This window comes from Alligator sinensis, unplaced genomic scaffold, assembly GCF_000455745.1.
Source record: "Alligator sinensis unplaced genomic scaffold, ASM45574v1 scaffold972_1, whole genome shotgun sequence".
NCBI classification, from domain to species: Eukaryota; Metazoa; Chordata; order Crocodylia; family Alligatoridae; genus Alligator; species Alligator sinensis.
In genome coordinates this window covers 248,302-269,116 of record NW_005843039.1, presented here as the reverse complement: position 1 = coordinate 269,116, position 20,815 = coordinate 248,302, and the positions used below count along the sequence as shown (strand labels likewise).

At 40.9% G+C, this 20,815-nt stretch overlaps 1 protein-coding gene across 1 annotated transcript in view; it reads left to right on the top strand.

Annotated features, from left to right (window-relative positions):
• Positions 1-20,815, top strand: part of KIF16B (kinesin family member 16B) — a 203,267-nt gene that overhangs the window by 169,997 nt on the left and 12,455 nt on the right. Inside the window, exon 17 of the mRNA XM_006036938.3 lies at positions 10,276-10,359. Coding sequence (XP_006037000.2) covers positions 10,276-10,359 — 84 coding nt within the window. The remainder of the gene's footprint in view (positions 1-10,275; positions 10,360-20,815) is intronic.

Below are 20,815 nucleotides of genomic sequence, written 5' to 3'. Positions count from 1 at the left end.
CCCCCCCCCCCGGGGCAGGAGCCGGTGAGTGGGGGCTTTTTTTCCCGAAGAACCAGGGCTGGGTAGCCATGGGGGAGAGGGGCTGGGAGAGCGGGCAGGGGTCGGGGGGGTCGTTTAGGGAGGCTGGGGGAGCAGGCAGGGAATGGGGCCTGCCTGGGATCCCCCCATGGTCTTCTCCCCCCCTCCTCCAGCCTCCCCGCCCCCTACTAACCAGGATGGAGTCCGGGCTCCCTGCTGCAGCCAGTGGGAAGTGCCCAAATTGCCAAAGCTCTCCAAATCTATTCGGAGAGCTTGGAATTCATTCGGACCTTTTAATTGGCCCTGATTTGATTCGGAGATTCAGCCACCGAATCGGGCTGAATCTCCTCCAAATCGAATCACCACCGGAAGCTTCGCACAGCCCTAGTATTTGTGCCTGCAGCAGTGTTTGGTATCCAGGCTATGTGTACACATAAAGGCAACCCTAGTGAATGCTGCCCTGGATACTTGCAATTAAAAATGATGCAGTATCACTTGGTAATTGAATAGTATTCAGGGTTGTGTTCATGGATAATCCATAATTAGGAAAGGGCATGCGGATGCTTCTGCTAAAAACTCATAACTTCACCTTGTTTATTTTACAGTGCCAAGCAAGCTTTCTTTTTGCTGAATTCTCTGTAGTCCGCAGTATGGAGATAGACTGCAGACTTCTGCATCCTGGAGAAGAGAGAATTATCTGTAGCAGTCTCCAAAGAGAACTGCAGTGGGTCTCCATCTGTTCTTTTTCCCCTCAATTTTTCCACCTTTTGCTCTCAGTTCGAGGCACTGGGATAGTGTGTGGCCATGCTGAATTTTTTTCACCAAAATACTTTTTGATAGTGGAAGCTCATGGAGTAATTGCATTTTTTTGCTGATATTAAAAGGAGAAAATGTGCTCTGCAAAATTAAACCAGCTTCTATTTTAGGTTTCTCAGTAGCTGTCCTCTTTCTTCCCTGTTGCAAGCAGGTGAGTATTTCCTGCAGCAGCAGAAGGAAAGATGGGTTTCCCCCCGCCCCTATTTTCTTGCTGCTACACAGCCAGTAGTATGTTATTGCTACCCATATTTTTTCATCCATTTCATCCAAAGAAATTCACTTTTGGAGAAAGTGGGCAGCTCTGTTGGAGCTTGTGTTCTAGCAGTCTGGATAGATAACAAACTCTGAGTTGAAGGGAGAGCAGACAAATCCTTCAACCATACAAAAGTCTCCTCACACACTGGTAGCTGTTGAGGTTGCTCCGACCTTTTCTTGCTCTTTCCTCTATTGGATCGCTTTCCACTGTTGTGGTTTTGAGTACACTGCAAAGGGATAGGCAGTAGTGGAGAGAAGATTCCTAGATGTGAACACCAGAGCCACTTCCCACCACCAGTCAGAGGGTGTAACAGTAAAATGTACATATGAAAAGGAGTATAATGTGACAGGAGGATGGGTATACAAGCAGCAGGAGAACAGTAAGTGTTAGACTAGGTCTTTCCAGTTGGCAGCCCAAAAGAGGCCTATTTGCAAAACCTAGACTCCCACCCAGCTGCTGCTTCCCCCCCCCCTGCTCCCATTGCTCTGGCTGCAGCAGCAGTTGGGTCTCTGGGCTTCCCCTCCCACCTCTGGTTTTCATTTCCTGCCCTCTCCCCAGGGAGTGGTGAGGTGTGGTGCAGCCCATGGTGCCAGACACGGTACAGTGGGGGAGTCTGTAGATGGAGATCTGAGGATAAGGCTGGGGAACCCATGCATTCAGCGCAGCAGGGGGTGCCCTAGTGTGTAGCACAGGGAAGTCATGGCACACACTGATGTGGTCCGTGCAGTGTACAGCTGCCACTGGTACAGCCCTCACTGGTGCAACCTGCAGGATGTGGAGCCCCCGACTGCTTAGCTGTTTCATAGATTTATAGATTCTAGGGTTGGAAGAGATCTCAGTGGGCCATCTAGCCCGACCCCCTGCCCCTGGCAGGCAAGAAAAGGGTCACCAAACCTGGGGTCATGTGATCCCAGCCAAGTGCCTGTCCAGTCTCCTCTTGAAGACCTCCAAGGATGCGGTGAGCACCACCTCCCTTGGGAGCCCATTCCAGAGCATGGCAACCCTGACCATGAAGAACTTTTTTCTAATGTCCAGTCTAAACCTACTCTCCAGTAGCTTATGGCCATTGTTACTTGTTGTTCCAGGTAGTGCTCTGGTAAACAGATCATTGCCTACTTCATGTTGCTCTCCTCTTATAACTTCGTACGCTGCCACAAGGTCTCCTCTCAGCCTTCTCTTGGAGAGGCTGAAGATGTTAAGGTCTCTTAGCCTTTTCACGTAGGGCCTGCCCTGCAGGCCTCTAATCAGATGAGCAGCTCTTCTTTGGGCCCTCTCCTGGTTGTCTGCATCCCGCTTGAACTGCGGCGTCCAGAACTGGACACAGTACTTCAGCCGTGGCCCAACCAGTGCCACATAAAAAGGTAGAACCACCTCCCTGGACCTGTTTGTGAAGCACCTATGGATGCACAACAAGGTGCGATTGGCTCTGCCAACTACTTCAGCACATTGATGACTCATGTTCATCCTGGAGTCTACAGTGACTCCCAAGATCTCTTTCTGCCTCAGTGGTGATGAGAAAGTCGCCCCCCCAGCCTATAGGTATGATGGCAGTTTTTTCTCCCTAGATGGAGCACGTTGCACTTGTCCTTATTGATTTGCATCCTGTTGCTCTCTGCCTGTTGCTGTCTGCCCACTTCTCCAACCTGTCTAGGTCCACCTAGATCTGGTTCCTCCTCTCCAGGGTGTTAGCTTCACCCCATATTTTTGTGTCATCCACGAATTTGGACAGGGTGCTTCCCACCCCCTCATTCTGATCACTGATGAAGATGTTGAACAGCATCGGGCCCAGAACTGAGCCCTGAGGCACTCCACTGCACACTTCTTTCCAGGTTGACACTGACCCATCCACCACCACCCTCTGAGTGCCACCCCTGAGCCAGTTTGCTACCCATTCTACTGTATAACCATCCAAGGCAAATCTCAGTTTATTAATAAGGATGGAATGGGATACCATGTCAAACGCCTTCTTGAAGTCCAGATAGATAACATCCACCTCGACTCCTGCATCTAAACATTTGGTGGCCTTGTCGTAAAAAGAAACTCGGTTAGTCAGGCAGGACCTGCCTGTTATAAACCCATGTTGGTTACCCCTCCGCATCACATTAGCCAGCGGGCTTCCACAGATGTGTTCCTTGATAATTTTTTCTAGGATTTTCCCCAGGGATAGAGGTAAGGCTGACTTGGTCTATAGTTCCCCAGATCCTCCTTCCTCCCCTTCTTTGGACAGCCCTGGTTTTAGATGAAGCAGGGCTGGGGGTGGAGAAGCATAGAGCATTCAAAGGAGAAAAAGTAGAGGTATTTTGGTAGTATAAAGGAGCACATGCTCTAAGAGGCAGATAGCGGTGGAGAAAAGATACTTGAAATGAAAAAAGTTAATAGAGACACTGAAATTGAAACAAAGGAAGACTGTATGACTGATATACAAGATGGGGATTTTGGGAGGTCAGGGTTCTGTTACTAGTTCTTCCCCCTCTATCCTTGGGGGTATTTCATACAGACCCAGGTTTTAACGTGTGCTTTAATTTGGGGCCTGTCTTGTCTTGGGTGTACAACTTGAGGCCCCATATCAACATTAAGATGTCCTGAATAACTGCAACTTCAAAAGTAATTGTAACTATGTAGTTGTGACTGCTTAACACCTCTGCCCAACAAGTGGGGGGCACAGAATTGGTGCACTAAAATTTAGTGAATACTCTAAAATGTTGTCCTTAGCTTCTCTCCTGCCTCTGAAGGCTATGCTTGCCTAACAAATAGATAAAAAGCACTATCTGATCATCAGATTGAAGATGATACAAGTACCGTATGATTTTAATTTAGGAAAAGATGGACTGAATCAGAAAAAGTTCACTTTTTCCCATCTGTGAAAATGTCACTTCAACTGTGCGGTTTTTTGAATACATACACTGAAAAATTGGTTTCAGTTTCTATTATCTTTTATAGATTAAATAGAATTCATCCAGTTTGTATGTGTTCAAGTGACTTAACATCTGGGACTTCTGTTCATCTTTACCTTGCAAACTTCTATAAAGAAAAAATGAATTTCTGCTATTCCTTATGTTTTACTTTTTTCCTCTCTTAAAAGGGATTAATGTAGAGAAGTAGAGAATAGTAAATATAAGGTGTAGATGTTTTATTCTCAAATAAATTACTGGTGAAATCTTCCAAAATAAAGAGAAGCTGCTTTTTCTTCCTGGTTGTCAAATTCCTAAATATTCAGTGCAAGTTCCTATTTAAAAACATGGCTTTTGTCCAGTTACTTTAGACTCTGGTAGTCTTAGTACATCTTGAGAAGACAAGGCTTAAGTTACTTTGTTTAAACTTCAAAAACTAAAACTAGGACAAATTTTTCTTTCATTACTGCGTAGGAAATCAAGTCAGGTGCAGCCTTGCCAGCTGCAAAGCCACCTCACTTTCTTCTCTGCAATTCTTCTTATCTCTGGCAATGAAACTGGATACAAAGATCAAAACTGAGACACACCCTTTGAATGCTGAATTCAGAGCTGTAAATGCAACCTGACAGTTAAAGAAAGCTGACTTTAATAGTTAGTATTTGCTTAATTTCTTTTTTTTTCCACGTATAAGTATCAAAAGATTAGAGTACAGAGAGAACTTGGGGTGAAAGACCAGAGATTACTCTCGCTTTCTCTTTCTTGTCTTCTTCTCTCTCTTTCTCCCCCTCTTCTCCCTCTCCTCCCCACCCCCTTGCTGCCCCCGTCTTTCTCTCATCCTGGGGTTTTTTATTATTTTAAAGCTGTACTCTGGGTACTAAATCATGGACTTTGCCCTCAGGTATAATGTGATGTTTCAAATCTTGTGACTTTTCTGCTAGGTATAGGAAAATGACACATTTTTTTATGTTTTGACACCATCACTTTGATCAGTTTCACAGTTCAGAAGTGACACATCCACATGAGAGTTTTGTCAGAGGAACACTTTTGTCCCATTTTCAGTGGGAATGCAGTGGTGGTGGCACTCTTCAGCCAGAAGTGCGGGGAGGAGAGTGAACTAGGGATTTGCTAGTCTACTCTGCCATCTCTGGTGCTGGGCTTTGTACCCAACCCTTGTCTCCAACACATTCACCTGAGACCAGAGTTTGGAGACAGTTGAGCTTGCCAGAAGATTTGGGGGAAAGGGTGAAGGTGGAGGTTTCCATTGTGAGATTTGGGAAGTATGCTCACCCTAATGATATTTTACTTTGGTATACTAGATTTGCAAATGATAATCTGCAAAGTACTTGGTGAGGCTTTTTCTTTAGTAATGTTCTAAACACCGCAGTTCTGCTGCTTACCAATGAAAACAAAAGTAAACTCTGCTATGATCCACAAAAAGCAAAACATTGAGCAAGCTTAGCTCCCTAGCTACTGCTACTCAGTTACTTATTACAAGGAAAGAACATTTTTTTCTTCATTCTGCCTTTCGAAAACAAGGTGCATATCTTATTCTGGAGCATGTTGTATGTGAGAAAATATAGTAGAATAGTTGCACTGAGTGGCCTTAAGACTGTAGTATAAATGAGACAATATTATGAGAATATTTTAATATATTCATAGCTTGCTAAAATAATAATCCCTACTACATACAAAGCACCTTCCATTTAAGGATTTAGCACTTTATGAACATTACCTTCCAAACAGATAAGTTGGGGGGGGTTGTGTTGCTGTGTAACACATTTTTCTGTACCTCAGCTTCTTCATCGGTAAAAGGATTTGTTCCATAGCAACAGAAGAAATTTATAGCAGGAATAAAAACACTGTTATCCTAGTATTGCAAAGGTATTACAACTAAGTTGCAAATAACTGTTTGCTTCTTTATATATCTCCCATTTCATAGCAACTGTTGGTAGATACGGAAAACATTGCTAAACTTTTTGCAAGGAACATGCTAAAATGCATTGATAAATCCCTATTATGCAGTCTTCTATCTATTTCCTTAGATTATTTAAAAACACCATTTTTTTTGCAGTTGAGCCAGAAAAAGCTCTGAGTATTTTAGCACTGTGTGTATGTATAACAAAATTTGTCAGAGCGATAATATCATTAAGCATAGTAAAGAAATGATTCTGCAGTCAAAATAAAAATTAGAAATCTTGCACGCCACATGCAGAAGCTTCCCAGGAAATCATTCTAACTCACTGTTTCTGTCAAACAGGGGAATATGCCTGTTAATTTCCCCTGACAGAAAACACATCACCTCATCAGCAGCCCAAGAAAATGACAAAACATCTAAACTGTAGAAGAGTAACTGCCAGCTGCTTTTTAGCAGTACTGCACCAAGGGGATAAAAGCCATGTTTGAACAAATCTAGACCAGCAGAAAAGAAGAAATTTTGCATCACTATCTTTAATGTGGTATCATTTAACATTTTTGGTGAGAAAAGCTCCTGTTTTTTCAAGGTGCGGCTCCTTTTAGGCATTCATAAGGCATTTCTACACGTGCTCTGGGAGTGTGTGGGGGGTGGCACTTCAATTACAGCAGCTCCAAGAGACACTCTAATTAAAGTGCCTGGAGCATCTCATGTATCAGCATCCCCATGCTTCAAAATGGCAGCGGGGGTACTTTATCTGAAGCTTGTTGAACAAGCTTTAGAGAAAGTGCCTCTGCTGCCATTTTGAAGTGCGGGGACACTGATAAGACACTGGAGCACAGTAATTACCACGCTCCAGTAGACTTGAACAATTATAATTACAGCGCGTCGGAGCAGCCTCACAGTTCATGTATAGGTGCCCTCAGTTGGATAAGAGGCTACCTGAAAAGTAAGTTTAATTTTAAAGGGATCGTTTTTACAGCTGGAGTCTCTTTGTATCTGGATGCTTATGTAATTATTTTACACTTGTTTCTGCTGAAGCAGAGATTTGTATGCAAAATCTAGCACCTACAGACATCTTGTGCATTTGGGTGTGTGAACAAATGAATTCGGTGGAAGTGCATATACATGTTGAGCATGTTAATCTCTGGTAAATGTCATGCAATTTGAAGTTATTTTACAGTTTCTTAAAGTCTTCATAGATTACAACTTTGCCATTCACTGATTATTAAAATATTTGCTACTAATAGGAGGCTCAAATACCAATGACATTTTACAGCTTTTTAGTTTCTGAGGCATTTCAGGTGAACTGTCCAGCTATTTAATTCATTTTTTTAAATGTATTCAGAACCTTGTGGACATATCAAAAGTTGCATCAAAATAGAAGTTGCTTTTAAAAAAGTGGCAAAATTTTATTATTGGAGTGTTATTTTCATGTTGCAGGGCTTTTAAGGTTCAAGTCCCAATTATTATAGGATGGGAACTGATAAATTAATAATTCATAACCCAGGTGCCATGACACCTTGGGGTGCCTTGAGATCCTTTCAAGGAGGGGTGTCACACAGTGTTAACACTGCTAAGGTGTGCAAACGTGATTCACAAGATAAACCCAGAGATTTCAAATAGGAATTCATAGCGTTAAAAACTTTCAGACCTGTTGTCATCTCTGAGTTCTGTGCAGCAGAAGAATTGCTCTATTATTTTTCTGTAGTCAAAAAACAAGTGAAAAGTAAGAGCTGGCATGCAGTGAATCTAAAAACGTTGAGAACCACTCAGACGTTTGATGTTTGTAAGAGGGTGCCATTAAATATAGGAGATACACGAAGGATTTTTCCCCAGAAAAGGCAAAAGAATTTTCCCTTTTATACAAAGGTTTTCATGATTTACTGGCAGCTGTAATGGGACGATTGTCAGTAATATAAAAATGTTATAAGCTGCAACAGTACTAATATACACACACACATGGAAAACTGAATACATATATGTGTGTGTACACATATAGTGTGTGTGTACAGGATAGTGCTCAAAAAACAGGAATCCTATCCTTTACCTTTTAAAAAGGAACAATTCTGAAACATAGTGAAATACTAAGAATGTGCACACACATACACATGTGTACACACATCCTCTCCAGAAAAATGGGTGTGTGTTTTCCTGGCCATTGTATATAGTGGTTGCATAATACAAGGCTACGTAATAAAGCTGCTTTAAAGGTCTTGAAGGAAAGTGACTATTAGCATCAATATTTTTGCGTGAATGAAGAAGAAAAAATGAGTGATACAGTATATCCAAAGGACATTGTTAGATATATGCTGTGTTGTTTGGCAGTGTTCTGTTTATCCTGTTAGCATGAGAAAACAGGCAGAAAATGGTGTGGGAAACTCAGGGAAATCTCGGAGGGAAAACTGATGTTCTGGAGAGAAACTGATCCTCCTGCTTGCCCACTTGATATCACTCTTTTGAATGTATCTCTAAGATACCCATGTTAAGATTTAACAAGTGAATAGGGTTCAATACTGGTGCTAAAGAATACTACAGAAGAAGGTTGACATTCAAAGCTAAAAATGAAACTCATAATTCAATATATAGGATGCTTCTGTTATGTTGAATTGTAAATTCCTTATGCCCTACCACAGGATATCAGATGGGGCTGGATGATGAATACAAGGCTGGTCTGCAGGCCAGATCTGGGACACAGACCAACTTTGCACACTGGAGCCAGCATGCAGGGGCAGTCCAGCATGACACCTCATTCAGTGCATGTCTGAAACTAGGTGTATGCATTGTGCATCAGCCCTCCTCTGGGGCTCATGCATGGAGCCACATGGAGGGCACACTGCAGCATGACGTGCCCATGCTGGACCACCCCACACGCTGGATCCTGTGCATGGGCCTGATCTGTGAGCCCTGAGCTGGTCTGGTGGGGTGCCACATGCAGTGTGCCCTGAATTGACCCCCAGTACCACATGCAGCAGATGCCAGCCCCAGTGTACACCGCCAGTGTGTCTGTGGGGCCAGCCTGGACTGGCTCTGGAGCCAGCACACAGGGCTGGTCTGGCATAGGCATGGTATGCAGTTCTTGGGGTCGGTTTGAAAAACACAAGTGAGATCCAGCTAATGGCCATATCTTTTGACAGCCCCTACCCTACCTAGCATAATACATATTTATGCTAGGTAACAATTTATTTTGTTCTCTTCACATCTTCAGGCATCCAGGAATTTGTGCAACAAGAGATATTTGTAAAGGGAGATTCTATCCAGATAAGTGACTAAAACAGTGTGGTTGTAGGGTTACATTTTTGTGTCTCAGCAGTTTCTCTGTTCAATAGGCCTAGTTCTAAAATAATATTTTAACTGCCATCCCAGCAAACTGAGCCTGTACTCTGGGAGTGAACTTGCTTTCTTTGGCATTGCTATCAAGAATTATTGAGCCAGCCAAATTACACTTTCATTAACACTAGTGCAGGCTCATCGTTTTCTGTGGGTTTGCATAGGTACAGCACTTGTTAACAACTTAACTTGACTAGCACTTGTTCACAATTCAATTTGATGATGCACAAGAAGGAACAGAGTCCTGTTGATTCTCTTGGTTGCGCTGACTTCTGCAGGTCCAACAGGATTAGAAAGAAGTGAAATTAAAGAGGTTTAATTCTGAATATCTACATGGAATGTGTCTGTTGCATAAGTAAGGGACATATTTATATAGTGATATTTAGTAGTTTTACTACCAACTCTTTTAGTAGTTTTAATTTTCTGTGTGCTATATAGGCCTTTACTATATACATGTGGCTTCTGGATAGAGACTCTGACGTTACCAATATGTGATCCCAGGCATTACAGTTACTCAGTGAAATGCTTGAATTGGTGTTACGTTTTGCTAATGGTAACTTTTAGTAACTAGGCTTCCATTGGCCAAACCTCAACATAGTTGTACGCCAAAGCATGACTTCAGTAAAGACTTTCAGATCCAGTGACAGAAACAACATGGATATCAAAGACAAGTCTGAACAAATGGCCACATAGCTGAGGAAAAGCTGACTGTGATTTTAACAGACCAGATCTGAACTTCAATATTATACAAAATACCTGAGCTGAACACTTATATACTACTTGTACCCAGTGTAATATGCAAGTTCACTTTGCAAGCTTTTGATTTTATGTTGGTGAATAGTGACATTCTAACTACTATATTCAGTCATGATAATGCACCTATTGTCTTAGTATTGCTCCAGATTGTATTAATATCACTAGAAATGAATAATGTACAGCAGCTTGTGAATATTTGTATTTTCCTCCCCCTAATCACTTTATGCTTTAAAAAGAAGTTTCTCATTTAAATTTGTCATCCACAGTATCAATTCAATCTTTTGTGTCTATTCCAGCTTGCTACCTTAGAATTCCCCCCAAAGAAACTCTTTGGAAACAAAGATGACCGAGTGATTGCAGAACGACGGAGTCACTTGGAGGTAACAGTACCTTTTAAAAACTTTTGAAAGCATATTTAAGTAGAGTTCTGTCTCTTTGACCAATGGGAACCATTTCCATATGGTAGAAGCTAAACAGCCTACTTGTGTGAAGTTACTTATTGCTTCATTTAACACAGGAGATGGCAGCAGTAGATTGCAAAGTAATGAAACATGCCTATAAAAAAAAAACAAAACAACCCAACCTTCTTCTCTGAAAAAAAAAACCTGCATCTTTGGAGTTGATCATAGGAGATACATTTATTTAAGCGGGAAGATATGGATGAGATAAGTGTTCATTGTAGACAGATGGTCTGAATTTTAGGGTGAGGCTGTAAAGAAGCTTCCTCCTTTAAACTCAGTTCATTAACTGAAGGCTTACGATATTTCATCATAATTAATCCATCAGAATATCTGGAGATGAGGAGGCAAGCAGTTTTTAGGCATCATTAAACTTTATTTGTAATCTAAGTTTCTGAATGTACTTTATTCATAGTTTTAGAAATAAGTTTGATTATAGCTGTATCAGTGGCTGCTAATGTCGGGTTTCGTATTGATTTGTTGTGCTGTGCATACAGTACAATTCCAACAGCCAGCGTCTTCTAGCAGTCCTACCAGGCAGCACCAGAGAGTCTATATTTCATTATTAACTCATTAGTTACCAGGTTTCTTTGTGGTGCTAAGGAAAAGAAAAAGGTGCAACTGGCACTTAAATATGCATTACTAGGTATCACTTTTCAATCCTGATCGTGGGGTTGCCAGTGGGGTTATTTATTAGATCTTTTTCATTAAAGTAATATCAAATTAAACTCAGTTTGGAAAAAAAGAAAAAATTGCATCCTACTGTACCATTTGCTTTATATTTTTCCTACATCCTGCAGCATTTTTCTATAAACCACAAACAAATGTATCTTCCCATTAAGTTTAGGAAGGATACTACCCTATATGCGATTGTAAAATTTAATGTTTTCTGTTTCATGTTCTTCTAGAGGAGGATTAAATACTTTTCATGTTAAATCTGTGGTTGCATTCCAGTCTCAGTACAAAAATCAATTTCCATATTCTTATGTCACAACAGAAATTTAATCCTTTAATCTTTTAGAGCCTTCGTTGATTTTATTAACTGATTTTATTGTGATGTTTATACCTGCACATTTACATGTTCTAACTGCTGCATCATGGTATTTTCATCATAGTCCTATAGTATTTATACATACATGCATCTTTATGTGTGTATGCATTTATACTCACTTCAGTTAATTTATACAAAGTTCACTACTTATATATTGTGCAGCCATTACAGTAATGTCTGGACACTATTTGCATAAATACATGCCAGAAGTACATAGTCTCATATCACTCAGTAAACCCCTGTAAAGAGAGACCTCAAACTCAGAGTAACTAAGGAGTTCAGCGGACAGAGAGAAATCATCTATGGAAGCCAGTTTCAACCAGTTACCAGCACCCTGTCAGGAAGAACCAGGCTAAAGAAATTCTTGGTATTATTCCATAAAAGTGGGCTAACTTCTGGACTACCAATGACACTATATTTCATTCATTATTAAGTTGTTTGCTAGATGTTTCTATGGCTTTTCATGAATCTCAGCACATTAAACAGTTTCTGAAAACAAACGGGCAATCCACAAAACATGATGATGTAATGTTCTAGGAGCCACCTACTTCGTCTAAAAGGTTGGCTGCTATATTATGTACCAGTTGACATTTTCTTGTGGCCTTCAAGGCTAATCCCAGATAGAGCGCATTTCAGTAGCCTAATTTAATGATAAATGGCTTGGATAGTCTTGGCAAGGGTTACTGTTTCTTGGCCATCTGAATATAAGACTAGGCATTTCTGACAGGGGAACTGAATGAGACTAAAGACTGGAGAGCACAGTGCCTTGATAATCAAGAGACACATGACAATCATCAGCTTCCATTTTTCCATATTCAGCTAGCTTTCATCCATATGCATACATCTTTCTGGATCTACAGAGAGCAAAGGACCAGCAATACCTGAATTCAGTGGGAGGAAAAAAACCAAAACAGAGCTGATATTTTTCAGTATAATGATGAGATTGCATTCCATAGTTTTTCAAAATCACCAATTGAGGCTGCAGGGCTGGTGTTTTCCCGCTAGCAGACATTGTTACAAATGTCCACAGGCGCATGTCATTTCACCTGGCTAATTGGGAGTTAATATAAGCTTTTTAGAAGGATCATAGATTGTTTCCCAGCAAAACCAAAATTTATATTCTGATCAAATACCCCTCCTGTTTATTGGATAGCAAGATTAGTAAGAGAGTGATGTAACCATGGATGTGTAATATTGTCACAATGTTGCATGGACTTGAATTTTGCACGGTCACTAGTTGAACTGCAGTATTTTTCTCTGGTGGATGAAAATCGAGGCTGATTGCTGTTCTTATTCATTACTCAGATGCTTTAGTTCCAGTAGTATTGTAATCTTGCAGAGACTGTCACTGTTTCCTGGACTATTTCCATCAAGGACAGGATAGTAAGACTCCAGTGATTAATCAGATTCAATTAGTATCCTGTCTCCAGTGAGCAGCAACAGCTTCTTTCCAGAAGAAACACAAGTTTTAGAGGGGGTTTTTAGGTTTTTCTTACACTTTTTGACTAAATTGATGACAAAAATCTAAATATCTTAGTTCACAGCTGTCCAACAAATCATTGTGTTGTGTCTTAATTAAGCTATCATGTCCAACGAAGGTCATTCGTTTGCCTACAAAAATTGCTTTCTTGAATCAACAATCAGCAACTGTTTGCAAGATTTAAGCTTACCTCTGTTCCAAAACAGTGAAACTTCTCAAAGTGGAAACTGTTTTAGGAGTAGAATTTTTCCACTGGGCTTATACTACTATGCTGTAGTATAAACTGTTCATTCATTAAACACTTAGTTTAATTGGCTCACCTTGAAAGGCTGTGGTCAAGGAAATTTTCCTCCTGCTTGATGATAGCAGCATTTGCCAAAACCATCCTTTTGCAAGAACATGGGGTAGTTTTTCAGCTGTTTAATTTGTATGTGTTTCTGCTGTTACTGACTACTACCAGGCAGAGCAGAACTTTTGAAAAGAGCTGAAGACCATTTTGCTTTTATTTTGCCAGAACCTGGATCTTTGAAAACTTAATATAAAAGTCCTTCATTTGGGATTGGGTAAGAGCATAAAGGCCCTGCACATTCTCTTGTAACTGAAAAGGCTCCAGATACCTCTCCCCCCGCCACCAAATGAAGGTTCTTGTGATTGTGTATAAATGTGGTCAGCATGTAAATAACTTGAAGTTACATATTTATCCAGACATGCACAGGTCTTGAAAAGTACAGAATTTTTTCAGGCATTTATTGGTAAGATAATTAGGGCCTAGACATGTGACAACCTCCCTAGCCACTGCTGTTGGGGCAGTGGGGAAAGTGGACACAGGATATTTAGCACTGCACTGATGTAATGTTCTAGAATCTGGGGTATCCTGGGCAAGAACAAGTGTAAAGTACACCGATATAAGTTAAACCAGTGTAGGTTTTGTGCATTTGCAGCCACCCTGGGGAAGCCATTTGTTCAATGTAAATAACCAGTGTATATAGTATACCTGTTCCTCTGGTGGCAAGTCCCTGTAAGAGTGCCGACTGCAGCATCTACTGTGATAACTGCTTGTCTGTCTGCTCCAAATCCCAGTGTACTTTACACTAATTTAGATAAGTTCACAAAACTGTCATAAATTTCACCAGTGTTAGAATATCATAGGCCCAGAGATATAAATGAAGGGAAGTCCTGCGTAACTTACTGGTATATTTGGAGAATGTGTTTTGGAATCCTTAGCATGCTGTATAATTGTAACGTACGGGTTTTGACGTTTACTTTGCTAATATAAAATGCAGAACTTCTCAAATAGCCTCCACCACTCACTTGGCTATATTGAATTACTATTACTTAAGCTTCCACAGAGAATTGCCTTTTACTCCCAAAGACCTGGAGCTCCTAATTGTATTTAAAATTGCCTACGGTAGACTTAAATTCTTGATTTTAACAGTAAATGCTCTATTTGCTGTCTATTAATTCAGTGTTTCATCAGAAACCTGTTGCAGGGTAAAACTCTAAATTAATTGTTCAGCAGTTTAAAGACAGTAATTTCACTTTCAAGCCAACCTTGCTTGATTAAATCCGCCTTAACTGAACCAGCCAAGAATTCTGTTGATTAAAGTTAATGAATAGAAGTTAGCATATATTTATCCTTTCGTGTAATTAGGTATCTGTAAGTAAAGTTATACTCTCCTGTTTTTGTTTATAAAACTACAAATGATGTTATATACTCTTCCTCTTTAAAGAAAACTTAAAGAATCTCCAATGTTTGAGCAAAACGTCTTTCAATACATTTAGCTGTTACTAGTAGAATCCTGTTGCTCAATTATTTAGGTAGTTTAAATTTACTCTGGTTATCAAAGTTCCCTGAATTCCCAAATATTCCATGCCACATTCCCCTATTTTTTTTCTTCTTTTAGATATGCAGTTTCTGTAATGCACTTTACAAAGAGAATTTAGTATCCTCTTTCCATTGAGCAAGCAGGAAAACTTGAATAAGTGACTAACCTATATCACATTGGGTGCATCTACACATGTGCTTTCCTGTGGACTTGACTAATTAGCTCTGCAGTGGAGCATCACCATCTACATATGTGCTGGCATTAAGGTGCAGTAAATGAATTGCCTCCATCATAAGATAGTCCTGTTAAGGACTATGTTACTGTCAGGGACAGTACTATCTTACGGCGGAGTCGTTTGCTGGGAAGAAACACGTGGACAGTAACCGGGACCATAGCATTTTGAGCCGGGGTGGAGCAACCCCAAGCTGGCAGCAGGCTTGGGAGGGGGATCAGCCACACAGCTCCACAGTTTTTGCACTCTTGTGCCCCACCCAGCCCCCCTCCTGCCCAAGACCACCACCTGGAGCCCAGGGTTGACGTCCGAGCCTGCTGCCAGTCCCGGGCTGCTCTGCCCCAGCTCAAACTGCTGACTCCAGTGCAAATCGCATTGGTATTTATTGAGCCACATTAGTAGCTTGTGTGGATTCACCCATAGATAATTAATAAGAATCACAGATGGAACCCATGTTTCTTGAAGAATTTGACTCGACTTCAAAAGCTTGTGTTCTCTGTAGATCGTATTTTGTTAGTCTATAAGGTGCAATATTTATCCTAACTTCTTATTTGGACTCCCTGTCCAAAATCCTGCTTGCTACATCAGGCTACCTTCTCTACGTCTGCTGTGACCCAGGTACTCATTGACCATGACGATTATTGTAGCAGCATTCCAACCATCTGTTAATAATTGTATTCTGCTATTCTCTCTTACTGGGATCCTTTTCCCTATTCTAATTGTTCCAGTTTCTCGGTTCTGTTTATCCGGAGCAAAATAAAACTAGAAAAATACCTGATCAGTGGAGCGCCCACAGGCAGCACTTCAGCCAGCAGGAATCCGTTTGCTTCCTCTACAAAGAGATAAGGAAATAAGCGAGTGACAAAAATGTTTCAGTGCAGCCAAGAAGGTCCCTTTAAACTCTGAAGGAGTATATGCTTACATCTTTCTTCAGTTTTTTTTTCAGCTTTATTATTTTGTGAACCTCTTCAGAAAATAGACATTGAGAGTCAATTTACTTAAAATTAATAATACAGTTGTTCTTAACCTTCTGACTTCTTGGTTCAGGCTGATGGGTTTTCTATGGAAGGCAGTAACTACCTAATTAAATTATGCCTACAATATTCTTTGAAGGCCACAGAAATTATCAGATTTACTCAAACGGATTGAGCAGTCATATTGCCTCCCAAAATATAATTAAAAAGAGCTGTTGAGAGTGCTGTCTTCCGTTTTTGATTCTTTAAAGTTTTTCTATGCAGCCATGAGGCCAGGCACTTCAATCTTATTTATAAAGGAAAGCTGAAGTTCTGATGCAAGTTGCATGACTTCAGGAAAAAACCCATCCAACACTTTGAGACCTGTGGAAAATATAATTGACAACCCTAGAATATCCAAGCAGATTTATTTATTCTTAAAAAAAAAAAATCTAAGGTAAAACTGCATCTCTTTGTTGCTGCATCCCTTATTCTGCTCTAATCAACAACGAAGTAGTTCATGCTGACATTTAAATGTCATCATTAGGTTTTAGAGTCAGTGCCCCAATCGTATAAATAAGGGCATCTGAGTTAACTCTAAGCCATTGTCTGAAGAGGTTTGCAATGGAGTCTTTTCACACCCGGTGAACATTTTGACATTTTCTTTGCAATTATGAGAACTGCAAAATCTTAAAATGAAATGTTAGATCCTGTGGCATCTGAGCTTGTGATGAAGCCTGCCCTGATCCATTAGATTGGCTGCTGATTCACGACCCTCCCACCCCTAGTCTGCTTGCTAATTGAGCCAACCTAATTCACGTTATTTACAGGTAAATACAGAGGACTATTTTAATATTAAACAAAGCAAATACACTTGTTAATCAAAGTGAAGTATGATAAATAAAAATTGCCTTTTTCTGTTTGATTTTCATGTCACTGAAGCCAGTTACAAAGAGCTGTCAAAACTGCTGATTAAAAGTCAGTTGAAAGTGATTATTAAAAGAAAATTGTTAGATTTTCAGTGATAAGCTTGCTGCACCTTTCAAGTATAAGAGCTTCTTAAGAAAAACTTTAAAGCTAGCTTCCTCGTTAACCTGTTTCTTCCAATTTGAATGTAACATGGAAGCATGTGATAGCATGGAAGTAACTATTTCTCTTAGAAGTAGCTGTACCAGGCGGACTTTTAAAGATTTCTAAATTTATTCTGAACCCTCATCCAGTCTCATGAAACCATAACCATTGTTGTTCTCATGGGGTAACTTGTTACCCCACCCGCATAAACAAAACAGAACCAGTGACAACAGTACAAATGTACCAAAAACTATTTATTAAACATACAGATTGTTTGAAAGAGTATTTATGATGATTTGAACCCAGAATATTATTTAACTAGAACTATGAACAGAATTTAAACTTTTTTTAGAGTTTCAAAACATGAATGAACAATTTGCTAAGTCTGCAGTTCACACTGTTTTTAAACTAACAATTACTTCCAAAAACATTTCCTAACTGTTTTAAATAAATATTGCATTCCTCACAAAGCAGCAGTGATATACTGTGGTGAGCACAAACAAATTGCTTATAATATTCACGTTTCCAGGTTTTGTAGTCATCTGTCCTTGGACAAAAAGCACAATGTCCACTCATGTTTGCAGAAGGTTCTACTGGGGTGCGTTGTGGCAATTTGTAATTTAGGGCAGTTGTACCAGACTTCACGGACTCAGATTACATGTATCCATCATTCTTCGTTTTACTTGTCCGTTGATCAACTGTTCTCCAAGCTCCTGAAAAAAAACACCCCATCTTCTTGAATGTGATCTTTGCTTCCAGTTTGCATTGTGGCCTAGCCAAATGACGAGGCTGGCAATGGCAGCCACATCCAGCATATTGATTTTATGTCTCCAGGTGGTATTACAGACTAAGTGGTCAAGGTTATCCACTGCACCTTTGTTTTTATAGTAGTCATGGATGATGTCCGGCTTTCTTTGCTCTCCACCCACTGACAGGTCATGGTGCATGCTTGACAGCAACAGCACAACTTTGGACTGCTTTGGAACATAGGAAACTAGGGTGAGTTCCCCATCAAAAGCAAAAATTCTTTGATTTGCTTGCATTTCATTTGGGATATCAGCCTTGTTTTTCCGAATCGTACCCACATAGGTCAAGTTCTGCTATAGCAGTCTTTCTGCCAGAAACCATCACCCACAATATTCCTTCCTATCTTATACCAGGGATGAACCAGTTTTTCAGTGACCTGGGTATGAAGATTACCTTGCCATGGAGCTTCTGGTTGCTTGCCCAGGTAGATGTCTCCAGACAGGGGGAATGATGTTGCTGCATCACAGCACCACCAAATTTTCAAGCCATATTTGGCAGGCTTGCTGGGCATATACTGTCTAAAGGGACAGCAACCCCTGAACGCAATGATCTGCTCATCAGCTGTCAGGTGTATTCCTGGAATATACCATTTCCTGAGCTGCTCCACAAATCGTGTCCAAATATCTCTGAAGGCAGCAAGCTTGTCCATGGCTCTCCTTTCCTCATGTGTCAGTTTGTTCTCAAATCTCAGGTAGTTGGTGATTTGACGGAATCGTTTTAAACTCATGGTGGCACGGAAGCAAGGACACCTGGTGCGTTGCTCCCACAACTTCTCCAGTGCCTCATGACCACCATGGTATAGACCACTCAGCAGTAGGAGGCCAATGTAGGCTTTCAGCTATGTTTCATCCAGCTTTTTGCACTCCTTTCTATTTTCAAGATGGCTGTCATTCCACTCTCTGAATGTTCTTTCTGCCTCTCTGTTTGTTTCTCTTATAATAACAGTCAGGATATCTTGTGAGAGAAACAGGTAGAACGTTTCCACCAAGTCTTTATTACTTTCTCTTCTTGGCCCAGCACTTTCATGAACTATGTCCTTGGCTGTTCTCCAATGATGTATTAGCTGTAGACTTCTTTCCCACACTGCCATTCCTTCCTCTAAAGGTGTCATCATCTGCAGTGTTTTGTGGGGGTGGTGGCAGTGGTTCTGCTCCACATCCTGCTGTAGCTTTCCTCGGTCTTCCACTGGAAATGTTGGCATCACTTCTGCTTGTGGTACCAACTCCTCCTCATCTGAGCTGGATGAAGTTTCCATAGACACATGATCTTCTTGCTCTGGACAATCTCCCATGTCTGGAACAAAGTCAGCATCCTTACTGCCTTGGGATAAGATTTCATGAGTGGAGTTGTTGTCCCTAAAGGACAGTGAGTTCGTGCCCGGTGCGATTGTGCCAATAAACACACCGGGGTGAAGGATCCAACTTAATCTTTATTTCTGCGCAGAAAGCGGTGCTTGGCAATCGTTCGCAAAGCAAGCACACCCACCCAAGTGGGCATTAGCCTTATATAGCCTCTTCTAGCCTTACACGCTATGCAGTTACTATAGGTTGCCCCTTTTGGTCCATGCTCACTTCACCCTAGCTACAGACCCCTCCCTAGTTGGTTTAAATTTGCCTTTGTGACAGTGTAATTTGCTGATGTGGCACCTGTTATTCAGCAAGCTCAGCCAGTAACCCCCCCTTTCCAACCCTTTAGGGACCTTGCTGATATGGCTTTCCCTCTAGCAAGGCCAGCAATTAAGCAACTAGGCAACAAGCGATCTCCCCCAGCCTAAACAACTTACTCTATGCCCTTGGTTAGATAAAATACTTTTTCAAAACATACAAAGCTGTTACCAAAGTATAAAAAAACCTATAAAAGTTTCAGGGGTACTCATCAGATGTGTTGCTGTCAGCTCCAGTTACCGGTGCAAGACAGGCTTCAGCACTGAATATGCACTGCCTTCTCATCCTGGACTGCAGAAAAAAAAGAAAAATGTGACTACTGCTGAATGCATATAAATAACAATCAAGGACAAGCCTGTCTCCTCCTGGGCACAGAAGCCAGAGACCAGCATCCACCCTTTGCAGACAAGCCAAATGTGGGTGGATGCTGTTTGGAAACCACATGTGCAGGGGCTTATTGAAAGCAGGTAAAAGGGGCATGGCGGGTGTCAAGCCCTTACCATTGAAGGGGATTCCATAGTGTATGCTGTATTGCAGAATGATGTTGTTCTATTTCTTCTCTGCTGCCCCTTTGCTCCTTGTCTTCACTTCCAACAAAGGCAGGGCAAACTAGCTTGTATATTATGAAACGGGCAGGTGAGGTGGAGTTTTGCCATGAGAAAAGAGAACAAAGGTGGATTTTGGTGTGACAAAGCTAGCTGCTGTTGTTGTTGTTTTGGCAAAGCGCAAGGTGTTTTGATGAACTTGCAGCCTGCAAACAAAATGGTTAGCAAAAGAGATTACCACATCTTCTGCAAAAGCAGAGTGGAGGATGGCCATCCATTAGTTACCATGGATACCTGAAATGGACATGAATGAGGTGTGAATGAATGCTGACCTTTCAGATGCATCCATCTGAAGTGATCAAACTGGTCTGGGCCTGTCATTTATATAGAAATTGCATTGGGGTAACAATGTTAATGTATTGGTACCCCAATACATTAACATGGGCTTGGGTTAAGTTATTCCCCCATATGGAAAAACACATTCAAACCTGGGTTAACATGTTACCCTGGGCAGTTTTTCATCCACAGAGAGCAAACCATTAATGTAAGCTGACTGTTCTTTGGGGATATTGTGCACTGCGGTGCCAGGGCCAATGTTCTAAAAAGAAAAAAAATTAGAATTAAATAACTTTAAGATACCGCACAAAATATGCGTCTGGGGTAGGAAATTACCCCATGGAAATGTATAAAGGTTAAAGAAAGATGAAAGCTGGTTTGTTTGTTTTTTCATTATGTATGTGCATATATAC